Source organism: Drosophila albomicans, chromosome 3, assembly GCF_009650485.2.
Source record: "Drosophila albomicans strain 15112-1751.03 chromosome 3, ASM965048v2, whole genome shotgun sequence".
NCBI lineage: Eukaryota > Metazoa > Arthropoda > Insecta > Diptera > Drosophilidae > Drosophila > Drosophila albomicans.
In genome coordinates, this window is record NC_047629.2 from 16,011,059 (window position 1) to 16,023,290 (window position 12,232).

Consider the following 12,232-nt stretch of genomic DNA (forward strand, 5'->3'; position numbering starts at 1 on the left):
TTTTCTTTAGGTTTTATTCAAGTTTCGCGCTTCGCTTGAACTTTCGTAAGTACTTTTCTTTTGAACTGTTTCGTGTGTATGCTTTCTCACATTTAATAATAGTTTATTGTCTACTACGAGTGCAACTAGTTTCCGCCTCTGAGGAATTGACGTCACGCCCCTGGACTTAAGCATATTCCAGTAATTTCGAAACTAACGTGAAAGTTAAATGCCATATTCAAATGAGAGTGGAGAAAGATATATATTTAGAATCAGGTTCTAACAAAAAAGAGAAATAGAAAAGAGATTTTAATAGTCTACACACTTAACTAAGCACTTGGCAGCTTAATTGTAAAGCGCAGCGGCTAATAAGCTGATTTATGGCTCATTTTCTGGCTCACAAAACTGTTCGCAGTTAATGCAATTCACACATGCCGAAATCGTTTTTCAAATCTGCTCCGCTTTTATTTTGAATGCTTTTGCAATAAGTCTGTGCAAATTGTTTTTGTGATTTTCATTTTCAATTTACACCCGCTACATATGGCGACAACCTTGATTTCTTCAATCCGACCAAAATAAAAGAGATATAAAAGCAAAAACAATTACAGGGAATTCAAATATACGAGTATGTTTCACAGTTTAGTTTTTTTCCGCCACTTTTTTTTTGTATAAATTGAAAACAAAATTCAAATGATTGTGAGTCGTGTGCACGCCATTCAAAATGATGGCACTTTGTCCAATTTTGAATGTTTTATGGGATTTGCATGTGATGGAATTGGGAGTGCTATCAAATGAGTCGTTTTTTTATAGTGCGCGAGTAAAAAATGCAATATTCATGCAAATAGAATTTCAAATAAATCGAACGAACTCATACTCGGAATTTGTCAATTGTCAGTTGCGTTTTTATTTTAACATTTGACATTGCAAACACTGATAATTGTAAGATAACATAAATGTTTGAAAAAAGTAAATCCCTATTCATTATTTGTTGGAATATTTCTTTGTTCATTAAGGGGAAATTTTGTTGTGCGAAATTAAATAAAATAGCTAAATTCATTTCCGCTGATGGCAGCCAAATGTGTTCTAACAAATAAAAAATTGGAAGCTTAACGAGTTCGTCTCTGGGAGTTGTTCTGAAGTATTTGCGGTATTTCGAAGTATTTGCAGATTATAAAAGCGTGAAAAGACCTTGAGCATGATTTGGCAAATTGATTTCTAAGAAATGGCAACTCAATTAATTTGATTTCATCACAAAATTGAGAGATTCATATTGCGGTAAACATATCGAATTGTAGACAATTTAACTAATGTTAGTTTCGGCAATTATTTAAGATAAAAGTGTATGAAAAATGGGAAGGGAGATAAGGTCCAAAAAAGCGGAGTTTAATGGTGCCAGTTGAAAGATGTCACAAAACACTCATGGCGAGTTTTGTCTGATGGCTGCTTGATTTTTTTGACAAACTTGAAGTATGCAATCAGCTGAGCAAACAAGTTTTATTATCGTTCTGAGTCTGCGTCAACGTCTGAGACTCCGAGAGAGAGAGAGATTCTTGGCTGAGATTTATGAGTGACGAATTATGGTTGGAGTAAATATTCATAAAACTGTTTGTTAATTTCTTGATTACGCTGCGGCTGTGGGCAGTTTGAGCTTGAAATTATTGGTAACAATTATGACAGAGTTGAATTCGGCCAATAACCAGATGGTTATGGTCAAGTGTAGCAAAAGCAACAATAACAACAAGCACTCTGAAGGTGGCTTCATTAGCTGACCATTGAACTTTTTATGCCATGTAAGTGCATAAGAGTGAGTACGCATTGGGTGTATGAGTGTGAGTGTGTGAGTATGTAAATAATTGTATGCGACTGACTTCAAGGCTGCATTGCCGCAAATGGAAATGGAAACAACTTGGACTTGGCAGCAGTCGCAGAGCAGTTCAAGTTTACGGTGACTGACTGACTGACTGACTGAATGCCTGACAACTTTTGCCGACAAAGCAAACAAACTGCGACTACGGCTGCGAGAAGTCATTGAGGGAGGGATTGGAATAGTCAACCACTTGAGACAAAATGATTTAGAGACTCACACTGGGAGCATTGCAATACATGCATTGAAGTGGACATCCTGGAGACAGAATGGAGACAAATGGCTTTTGACTTTACATCGATCTTATGCACAGTCAACACACAGAATCGGAGGCTGGTCATAAAACAACAACAGTCCATATATAAACACAACCGCATCGGCGATACAATATTGCCAGCATCAGCATCAGCAAATGTCAATGTCAGGCCATAAAGAAACCGAAAATAGCCAACGATATAACAAAAAAATAAAATACGAGTAATAATAAAATAAAGAAAAAACTGCATCAAGGCAGCGTCACAGTTTTTGTCGCTGGTTTTTTTTTTTTTGGTAATAACTTGAGAATCATCTGGAATTCATTATCAGCCATTGATAAGCACAAAGTGAGTTATGACTCACTTGGCATTTCAAAAGATCGCTTAATCGAAAGGCCAACTTTAAAACAAGTCAGAAAACTACAGTCGAGTATGGTTGACTGTCAGATACCCGCAACTTATTTGGCGTAATTTTAAAATTAATATACTGCAGAATACTAAAAATATGTCGCGGGCTATATGGTATATTGATACAGTACTACATCTAAAATATACCATAAATAAATATGCCTCATACAAAAAATTATGTATAAGAAAAACAACACACAACGAATCATTGCTACGCTGTGAAACTTTGAAATTACTCACGGGAAATTATGCATGAATAGTGTGTTATTTTATAATTGTATCGTAAGAGTTCTACTTTATGCTAGATTACTCAATGTGCACGATAATTCATTCTGTCAAGCGCATTAGTCATGATTACAGATTATGATACATCTCGATTATAATCATTAAAATGATTTATTTCCCTTTTGATCCCTTTCAGATGTTATTCAATTTCGAGCCATTCTAAAAGCTGCAGTTCATTAGCATACTCGGCGATCGATGATTATCGATCGAAGATTCGTTAATACATAAGCATTCAAACATGAAAGTTGTCTCAGGCAAAAAGGTGAAAATACATATATTATTGCTTTTCCAACACGTGCGAGATGGGCTAAGCTGAGATAGCTATGAATTCGGGTTTTAAAATTCGATTGCGTATCAGAGATTAACAAACATATAAAAAAGAAGAGTATTATTTAGAAGATCAATGATTGCATTAACTCCGTAATTCAGAGAATGAGAAAAGATTGATAATAAATGAACAGTATTATGCATATTATCAATAAAACTGAAAGCCATCGCAATAGTAGAGTATATAATGCATTAAACTTTTTATTGGCACGAGTTCGGCGAATTTGAACTTTTTTTTATTTTGGCTTCTGTTTTGAAAAGATCAGAGAATGCGAACAAAAATCAATAATTAGCGAAATTATGATAAAAGCATGTTCTCCTACGCAAGTGTATATAAATTACTCGATTGAGAAGAGTGTATTTATTTTTTTTTTATAAATACAGTCTTAGAAAACAAAACAGCTGTGGTTAAAACACAACAGCAAATGCATTATATTATTATTATTAAGCACGCACAAAGCTCAAACCTGTTGAACCAGACCCCAGACGAAAGTCTCTGTGCCGCGGCGATAAGACAAAAGTGTGTGCATTTTATTATATATTTATAATACACTTGTGTGTATGTGCATATATGTGTCTTTATTTATTTATTAGCTGGATTTTGTCAGAAGAACTAGTCAGTCAGGCATGGCAGTTGCTGTTCTTGCTCTTTTTTTTTTTTTTGCATTTATTTTTATTGTGTGAGAACTCGTAGGAATGCACTTTGGTCTCTCAACAATGCCTCGACGCATACCGTTAGCACAGGGGCAAAGACAATGAAATTAAAAGTGAAAAAATTGAATATAACAATAAATTAATACACAAAAAGCACGATTCGGAAGGCTAACACACAGTGGCAGCTAATCATTGGCGCTGTGAGTATGCAAAATGCCCGTTAATAGATGTTTAATAAACAATTTGTTTCTAGGTTTTCATGTTCATTTTCGTTGTGTTTCTATTGGAATGCCAAATGCTTTGGCATTAGAACCCACAAGGTTAGATCGGAAGGCCTTAAGGGTCGCCCTCTGAGAGCAGAGCATAGTGGTGGACTCTCTTCTCTTCCACAGAGAGAAGATAGTCTTTAAAAGTCTGTGAGAGACTGAGACTGACCTATGCTAACCGAATCCGAAATTCGTTACAAAATCATTGAATCCACAGCAAGTGTATGTGTGTGTGGGTGTTGGGGGCTTTGTAGCGCGTGCCAAGAAAACTGAACAAGACCAACATAATAACCACCATAATGAGCCAGGCCAAACGAGTGGAGAGCCTATTGTTGTTGTCGATTGTTGTAGCTGTGTTGCTGCTGCTGCTGCTCAAAGGTAACAATTGCACTCAAAAGTACTACGACCCAATTTGAACCGGTTTGTTTTTTTTCTTTTTTTTTTTTTGGTTTTGGTTTTTTTCATTTTTCTTCTTTGGCTTTTTTGCTCATTGTCTTATGTGTGAGCCAAGTCAAAAGCAAACGATTTGCCGTTTGTTGTTGTTGATGTTGGCAACTTTGTTGCCAAGCATTTGTTGCTAAGCAAATTATGAAACCAAGCAGCGCGAGCAACGAACTGCGAAAAAACACAAAAAAAACAAAAAACATAAATCGTTGCCACTTGCCGAGGTAAGCAGCAGCAGCAGCTCCTGACACGCCCAATTCAAATCAATATCAATCAACTGATTTTCAGACATTTGAACTAAAACTTTAAGTTATTGGTTCGAACACTCGGAATTGTTGTATACTTTCTCTGCACACAAAACTAAACTGAACTTTGTGCCAACTCCACCACAACTCCGTCCATTTATGTGCAAATTAAGACTAAGCTAAAAGTTGAAAAATAAAATACTATTAAAACAGAGCGCGCGTTGGCAAAAACTGTTCACAAAACATAGGCAAAAAACGCAGAAATGAGCTTGAGCTTTGATTTGGGTCATTGCACAATGGTAACGAGAGCGTCGACTAAATTTAGTAGCGCCAAATAACTTCAACCGCGCGAGACGAGTTCACCAGCCCCACCAACACAGATCTGTTGCTGTTACACCCGAAAAAATATAAATAAATTAACAGAAAAGTTAAAAAAAAAAAACAAAAAAAATTATTCACAGCAGACACTGACGCGCATTTTGGGCAGACTCGGATGTAATTATTGCAAATGGCTTGGAAACCATTTCAGCTAGCTTCAACAAAAAAAAAAAGATGAAAAAATCAAGGAAAGCAAAAAATAAAAACCGAAAGCTACACAAAACTGATGCCAAAAGTATATGGAATAAAAGTGAAGCTCCTTCGACAACCAGTTTGAGTGGTGTTCAAGCATGAAATACCCCCAAAAAAAACTACAAAATATATTTATGCAGAAGATGAGGAAAAAAAAAAATATATATATATATATATGTATTGGCGTTGAATTCCAAGAAGTAAACGTCATTGTGGGAAATTTCCACGACGAATAAAACAAATGAAGCATTACCATTATCACCGTCAAAAACAAAAAAAGTCTTCTTTGTAAAACTCCGAAACCTTGTTCCTAAGCTTTAGTTATAAATGCCAAAAGACTATAATGCTTGAAGACTTTAACCTAGAATGTATTTACGACTCGCATTTTGCTTAGTCAGAGCAAATTGTTATGTCACAAAAAAGAACTTCTTGAAAAGTGGATATTATGTTATATAAATGAATTGTGCTCGTATCTTTATGTAGGAAACAAGCACTTTTGTTTTGCACACATAATATACGGTCTGAAAAACTCATATGCATTAAATTTAACACTGTTCACAGATAAAACTGTTGCAAAATGTCAACAGCCAAGCTGCAAAACAATTGAACTGCTTTTCCCCGCTTTTGTTTTGTTTTGTTTTCAGTCATTCGACTTGAAAGCAAATTTTCATTTGTTTTCAAGTAAAATATATGATGTGTGTGTGTGTATCTGTATCTTTATCGGTTTTGCCGCTGACGCGTGTATGAGTCATAGACAGGAAATTTACGGTTCAAAGAGAAGAGACAACAACTGCGACAGCCACAGCAACAAGAGCTCTGCCACACGCCGAGGTAGCTAAGAAAAAAACAGCAATAAAAAAAAGACTGTAAGAGGAGTATGTGCGAATAAGTAACAAAATCTGTATCTGAACTTGAGCTTCAACCACGAATAGAACATACACTTTTCAAGCCAAATTTTCATTGAATAAAAAACAAGCAAACACAATAATTTGAAGACTGCGAAAACATTGTTGTAGCTTCATTGAAAGTTAATATAGAAAATGACTGGCGGCGATCGTCTTATGCCACAGTTGAGCTGGCGATAAGCGAAAACGCGCTTAAATGACGACCAAGAATTATGACAACAACATGTGGAACCCGCTGCGAATTAAATATAGTATTATATGTGAGTAGATGAATACATTTATATTGCACACATTGTACAATATGTGCAAAATAATGCAATTTGTTCAAGTCACGTAAGTTCAAATTGATATGGTGCAGGTTGCAGCACAGCAAAAAAAAAAAAAAAAATAAAAAGAAATAAACTAAACTTTAAGTTAACAAACCAATTCGCAAAAATTCAAAGTTAAGCGCAAATAACGAAAACTGACTGAGACCATGTGTCAAGTGGCCACTGCCAACAACTGGCTGCCAACTGTTGCCAGTTGGTAACTGGTAACTGGCCATTAACTAAATATTTATATCACCAGCTTTACTATTTCGTTATTTATTTATTTTTTTTTTCGTTTTGCGGACAGGCACACTCACACTTCACCTTCCCATCTTACGAGACAGAGATGGCAGCAAAGCAAAGCAAAGCGACACGGAGTGTGAAATGTGGGTAGAAATTCGCATTTTAGCACATAGCAAACGATAAGAAGAGTTCTGTTTCGGTTTTGGTTCACTTCTCGAGGATGTTAATGAGCCACACACTCGCATACATTTGTTAACAAAATGTTATATAAAAGACACAACAAATTAAAGGGCAATGGCAATTTCAATTTAATTCTTAACAGGCGCTCTCAACGGTAAATGTGCGCAGTGCCAGCTTTTTTCTTACGAAATTCCCATTCATTGATATTCTAATGGCAGTCAGATATATGTATATATATAGATGTTGTGGGTGAATACTACACTATAGAGCTAAGCCATATACAAATACAATACAAAAAGCACATCACGAAACAGCAAAGAAAATAGAAAGTTCTGCGCCAGCGCGCAACTTGACAAAAACGGCAAAACAGACAGAAACAACAACAACAACAGCAGCAGCAACAAGACAAACAACAATAGCTATAAATATAAACATGTTGTTGTGTTGCACATTTGCTGTAGTTGTTGTAGTTGTTACTGTTTGCTGGCCAAATTCGTTTTTGGTACCTTTTCTCGTATGTTGCAGCAACATGTAGCTAAAGCTAGTATTCAATGTTGCTGATACGCTGCTTGATGCCGCTCCATATTACAATGTAAGTGCACATTATACATATGTATGCATGAATATACACACAAAACACATAGACACACGAAACACGAAACACAAACGAGGCACTTTACAACGCTGTGCAGCAGAAATGTTGAACAAAGAAAACAGTCGCTGCTAAAAGTATGCCAGCATGCCGCGCACGCGTGCAACAAGTTTATCTAAATATATATATCGATGTTTGGATATATATAGATTAGTATTTGTATATCTATTTGTTGTCGCTTTATATTTTGTTGGCTTTCGGTTGTTTGCTCCCGCGCGAGTTTTTATTTCATTTTTTTTCTTTATTTCGTATCATAAATTTTTTATTATATTGCACTGGCGCATTCGATAGATATTTGATTTCCTATATACGTTAAACTATATTGAATTTATATATCGACATGCAATTGGCATTAATAAAAATCACGTTATATTTGTTGTTGCTTTGAATATTTTTTGTATTTTCCCAATGCGTTTTTATTTTTTTTTTTGCTTTTTGCCACCTTCCGTTTGACGTCCGTTTTGTGCACCGCTTCGCAGACAACTGATACGTTTATGAAATTTTTATAGAAAGGTTTTAAACCGCGCGACACACGAAGCGGCGATCCGTCTTACACTCACACACACACTCACATAAGCACACACAAGTTCAGCACACAGTGAAAAGCGCGAGTCGCTTCGTGTATGTGTGTGTGTATCTATGTGCGCATCGAGTGCCATTTGAGCCAAGCTTTTGACAGTGTGTGAGTGTGGTGTGTTTGTATGTGAGTCGATACTGCTTTTCAAGCTCTTTTGTTAGCCGTCGTCGTCAGCTCTTATACGTTCGCACTTTGGTAAGAAGTCGACCAACTTTGGCCATCTTTTGGGCTCAATAAGATCCATGCTTTGCCATACACAATTGAAACAGCTGATTGTCTGCTCTCTTCTAATCTCTCTTCAGTGCTCTCTCTTTTTGGCTTCGTCTCTTTGACTGCATTTCGTCGTGCTCTTAGCAGCTGCTGAGGTGCTGACAAGATAAATGAGATTACTTTACCTGACAATTACGACAGCAATTAGTCATAAAGTGCGTCGAGTCGATTGTAAAGATCAACTGAGAGTTTAGTGTAATTAAATTGTTGTTGTTGTTTTACTTTTGTTGTTTGACATTTTGTCAAGTACTTCGGCATTTGTTTTGTTTATAAATATCAACGAAAAATAAAAAACATATCACTCAATGATCGCTGGAATCAAAGCATGCGCTTTAAATGCCAACTGTTGAGTTCTTGTGAACGCTATTGAACTCGTAATGGTTAAAGAATGCTAAAACTCATCAAGTGTGTGTGTTTAGGCCTCCCCTGGAATATTAATCGATCCACGTTCAAGCGAAAATTTATGGTCCCGCAATTTCAGTGAAAATCGCGTTGAACCAATCGTAATAATGATCGTATCAACAAGGATTAAGCAAAAAAGTTACAATTACCAGACTTTAAATGCGTTTCAAAAGTGCTCCAGATTTGTAGATTATCATAGCATAAAAGGCAATTAACTTACCTAGAATAAAAGAGAAAAAAATAATTTCAAGTTATTATAAATATTATATCATATTATTTTAACAATTGATTGATTTATTCAAGCGTAAAATATTTAAATGTAGTTCAAAAATAATATTAGCTGGTTAAGAGTTGTATTCCATATTGATCTCATCGCTATGCCTATCCGGTTGAGTGTCATTGGAATTCTGTTAATGTTTGTAGCACTAAACCCTTGCTATAATGTAAGTATATTTTATTGACTATAAGGCAAACTAACTCAATCTTTAAAGGAAGCCATCATTTTCAGGCTCACAAACTTTGTTTGTCAAAATAATGACGAAACGTGGTTTACTTTCCATGAATGTCGATTGCGGGCAATCAGTAGTAATAAGACTATTTTAAATTTGAATGGAACTTTTCATCAAACCGTCACGGAGTTTCATGTGAGAGGACAAATGTTTTACAAAACCAATGGTTACAAGCCTTGGCTTTATAATGTTCAAGTTGAATGCTGTCGTTTTATGAGGAAGACATATAATCCTATTGCAATTATTATCTATAGATTTATAAAGAACTATTCAAATATGAACCATACTTGTCCCTATAAGGTGAGTACCGAAATTATTTAATTTATAACTCTTTAAATCGAATTTCATTTTTTAGGGAGCGGTAATTATAAAAGGACTTTATCTTAGATTCGGCGCATTACCAAATGCACTGCCAACTGGCGATTATATGTTGGCATTAACTTGGTCACTTGATAACAAGACGAAATTTACAACTAATGCATATTTTATGTTTGCTGAGGATTTGTGATAAGTTTTACTATTGTTATGGTAATTAATTTCTGAACCGAAATATAAACTAACTAATTATTCAGCTTCATTTCACTGTATGATCTAAATCGTAAATATATTTTTGTTTTTGTTGAATATTAATATATATTGTGCAATTAATTAACATACAAATATAGAACCCTATGAAAGGAACTGAAAGTGCTTTACGGAATGATAAATCGGAAACAATTTAACCTGAATACTTATTGTGGCTGAGTGTGTAAATTAATGACTCATAAGCTATCATTTTAAACGATCGTAAACTACAGTTGTATGGCACTAGTTACCCCGATAATTATCTGAGTGTGTGTGGAGGCCATCAGGAAAGCAATAAAAATTCGAATCAAATACCAAAAGTTAATGCAAATGCTGGTCATGCAAAATCCTCCAAATCGATTAAACACATTGCACTCGAAACTGTAACATCGACTTAACAAATTTGATATCTCAATTCGCCGCCTTCCGTTTAACAGTTCATATTCAAGCACATTAAATAGATGATTTAGTTAATTTGTTAATTGGTCTCATCAAACAGTAAATTGTTTTTAGTGATTTTCACAGTTTGAAACTTGTTTCAATTGATTTTCGTGTAATTTCTAAACTTCCTGTGCAATTTTGGGAAATCAAACTAACCGTTAAAGGTCTTTGATTAAATTCGTTCGGCAGCAACGCAAAAATATTGTTAATAAAAAAATCATAATGATGACCTTCTTTAAAGGCATTGCCCGCACTTCGCGTATCTTCAACTACAGCTGACAACATTATTTAAACAATTGTTTTCCGATTTGTCGTTTTTGTTTTATGTATTTATAAAAAACGCGCTTCTATTGAATGTTGTTAACATGCCACAAATAATTGAACATTACGATCTGTCTGTCAACGTCATCGAATGTTTGCGAATACAAAACAGCAAAGCATGAATCGAAATCGAATCGAATCGAAAGAAATAAAATTGAATTAAAACGTATTCATAAGTACATATACTTGTAGTATTGGTATAAATATATAATATATATAAAGAAAATATGAAAAAAGGCAGACACGCAATGCATAATCAACAACAGCAACATCCATTTCAATTGTCCAACAGTTCAATGACACTTTGTTTCATGTTCAATAACAACAATTGCAACTGCCAACACAAAATTGTATACCAAATACTTTGCGACACCATATGCGAGTATATTTATTAATTAATACAATTTACGACAATTGCAATTGACATTTAATTAAATGCTTAAAATATAGTTTATTGGAAGGATTGAATTACTATTGCTATCTTGCTTGATTTGTTTATTTCTTCAGAGTAAACAAAAAACAGATTTGCAATGAAGTTGTACAAAGTTACGATTATATTACATGAGATCATCTAGAGATTGACACATTAAAATTAACTGAGTTAATTAATTTTACATGCATTGAAAGTTGTAAAAAAATATATATTCATATCTTTATAAACAAAGTAAAAGGTATTTACTGCAATGTTTAGCACCATTTAGTTGATTATTATAAACACTTTAGAAGATACAAAAGTATAAAAAATCATAAATTTCACGTAACGTTTTACCTATTTTTGACATTTAATTTTGTGATATTCACTTGTGAGACAAATTGAATTGAAGTGCTCATTTGGAATGGATGCGAGCAATTAAATTATGTCATTAATATGCAAACAATTGCTTAGTGCTACTGACATTGAAATTTGGCAAACAAAAAGAAGAGAAAAAAAAATCACACACAATATATAAAATTTCGCTGCGACAATTTCAAAAGCAACTACAACCGAAATCGAACAGCTTCGTCTGGCGTCGCCTTCCGTGTCGGAAGATGAGGTTTGCTCATCAAATACAGACAGACTGACACACACATGTGGCGATTAGTGTTTGTATAATAATAATAAAAACACAAATCACACACGCAGCCAATCGAATCGAACTTAGCTAGAGAGACTATCAAATGGATAGCGATAATACATAATATATAACAATAACAATAACAATCACAATAGAAATCGAAGACGAGACTAAAGCGCACAATTGTTAGATCGGAATATATACATTTTGCACTTGCGTAAGTTTTGCATTTCAATTAAAACGCACAACGCCTACAAAATCAGCAAAGAAAATGAAGCAAACAAAGTATAGTGTAGTAGGCTATAGTGTTTTTGTTTATCAGTATATCTAATAATATTCTTAACGATGTTTTTTAGGTTTGTGGGTGGTGCTATGGTCCGGTAACCGCGCATTTCAATTTCGCAAATCATTATTTTGTTGTGTTTGGGTTCAATGCGCCTACTATGGAGAACTTCCGACATGATTTCGGATGCGCCTCCTCCTCGCTGGCTCATTGGCAGTCAGGAGGT

General features: G+C 34.8%; 2 protein-coding genes across 4 annotated transcripts in view; one reads left to right on the forward strand and one right to left on the reverse strand.

The window, feature by feature from the left end:
* The window catches only part of LOC117568256 (tyrosine-protein kinase Src42A), a 46,446-nt gene that overhangs the window by 19,712 nt on the left and 14,502 nt on the right, over positions 1–12,232 (reverse strand). The window contains exon 1 of one of the 3 annotated variants that reach the window (XM_052005114.1): positions 7,439–8,069. The exons of 1 other annotated variant lie outside the window; for it this stretch is intronic. The gene's annotated coding sequence lies outside the window, so the exon portion shown is untranslated. Of the gene's footprint in view, positions 1–7,438; positions 8,070–12,232 lie in introns of those variants that run through there. One more of the 3 variants, XM_034248738.2, reaches the window with a different exon arrangement.
* On the forward strand, positions 8,628–9,912 carry LOC127565639 (uncharacterized). The gene is made up of 3 exons (XM_052005121.1): positions 8,628–9,276; positions 9,342–9,642; positions 9,698–9,912. Coding segments are annotated over exons 1-3 (456 nt in total). The 5' UTR covers positions 8,628–9,274; the 3' UTR covers positions 9,851–9,912.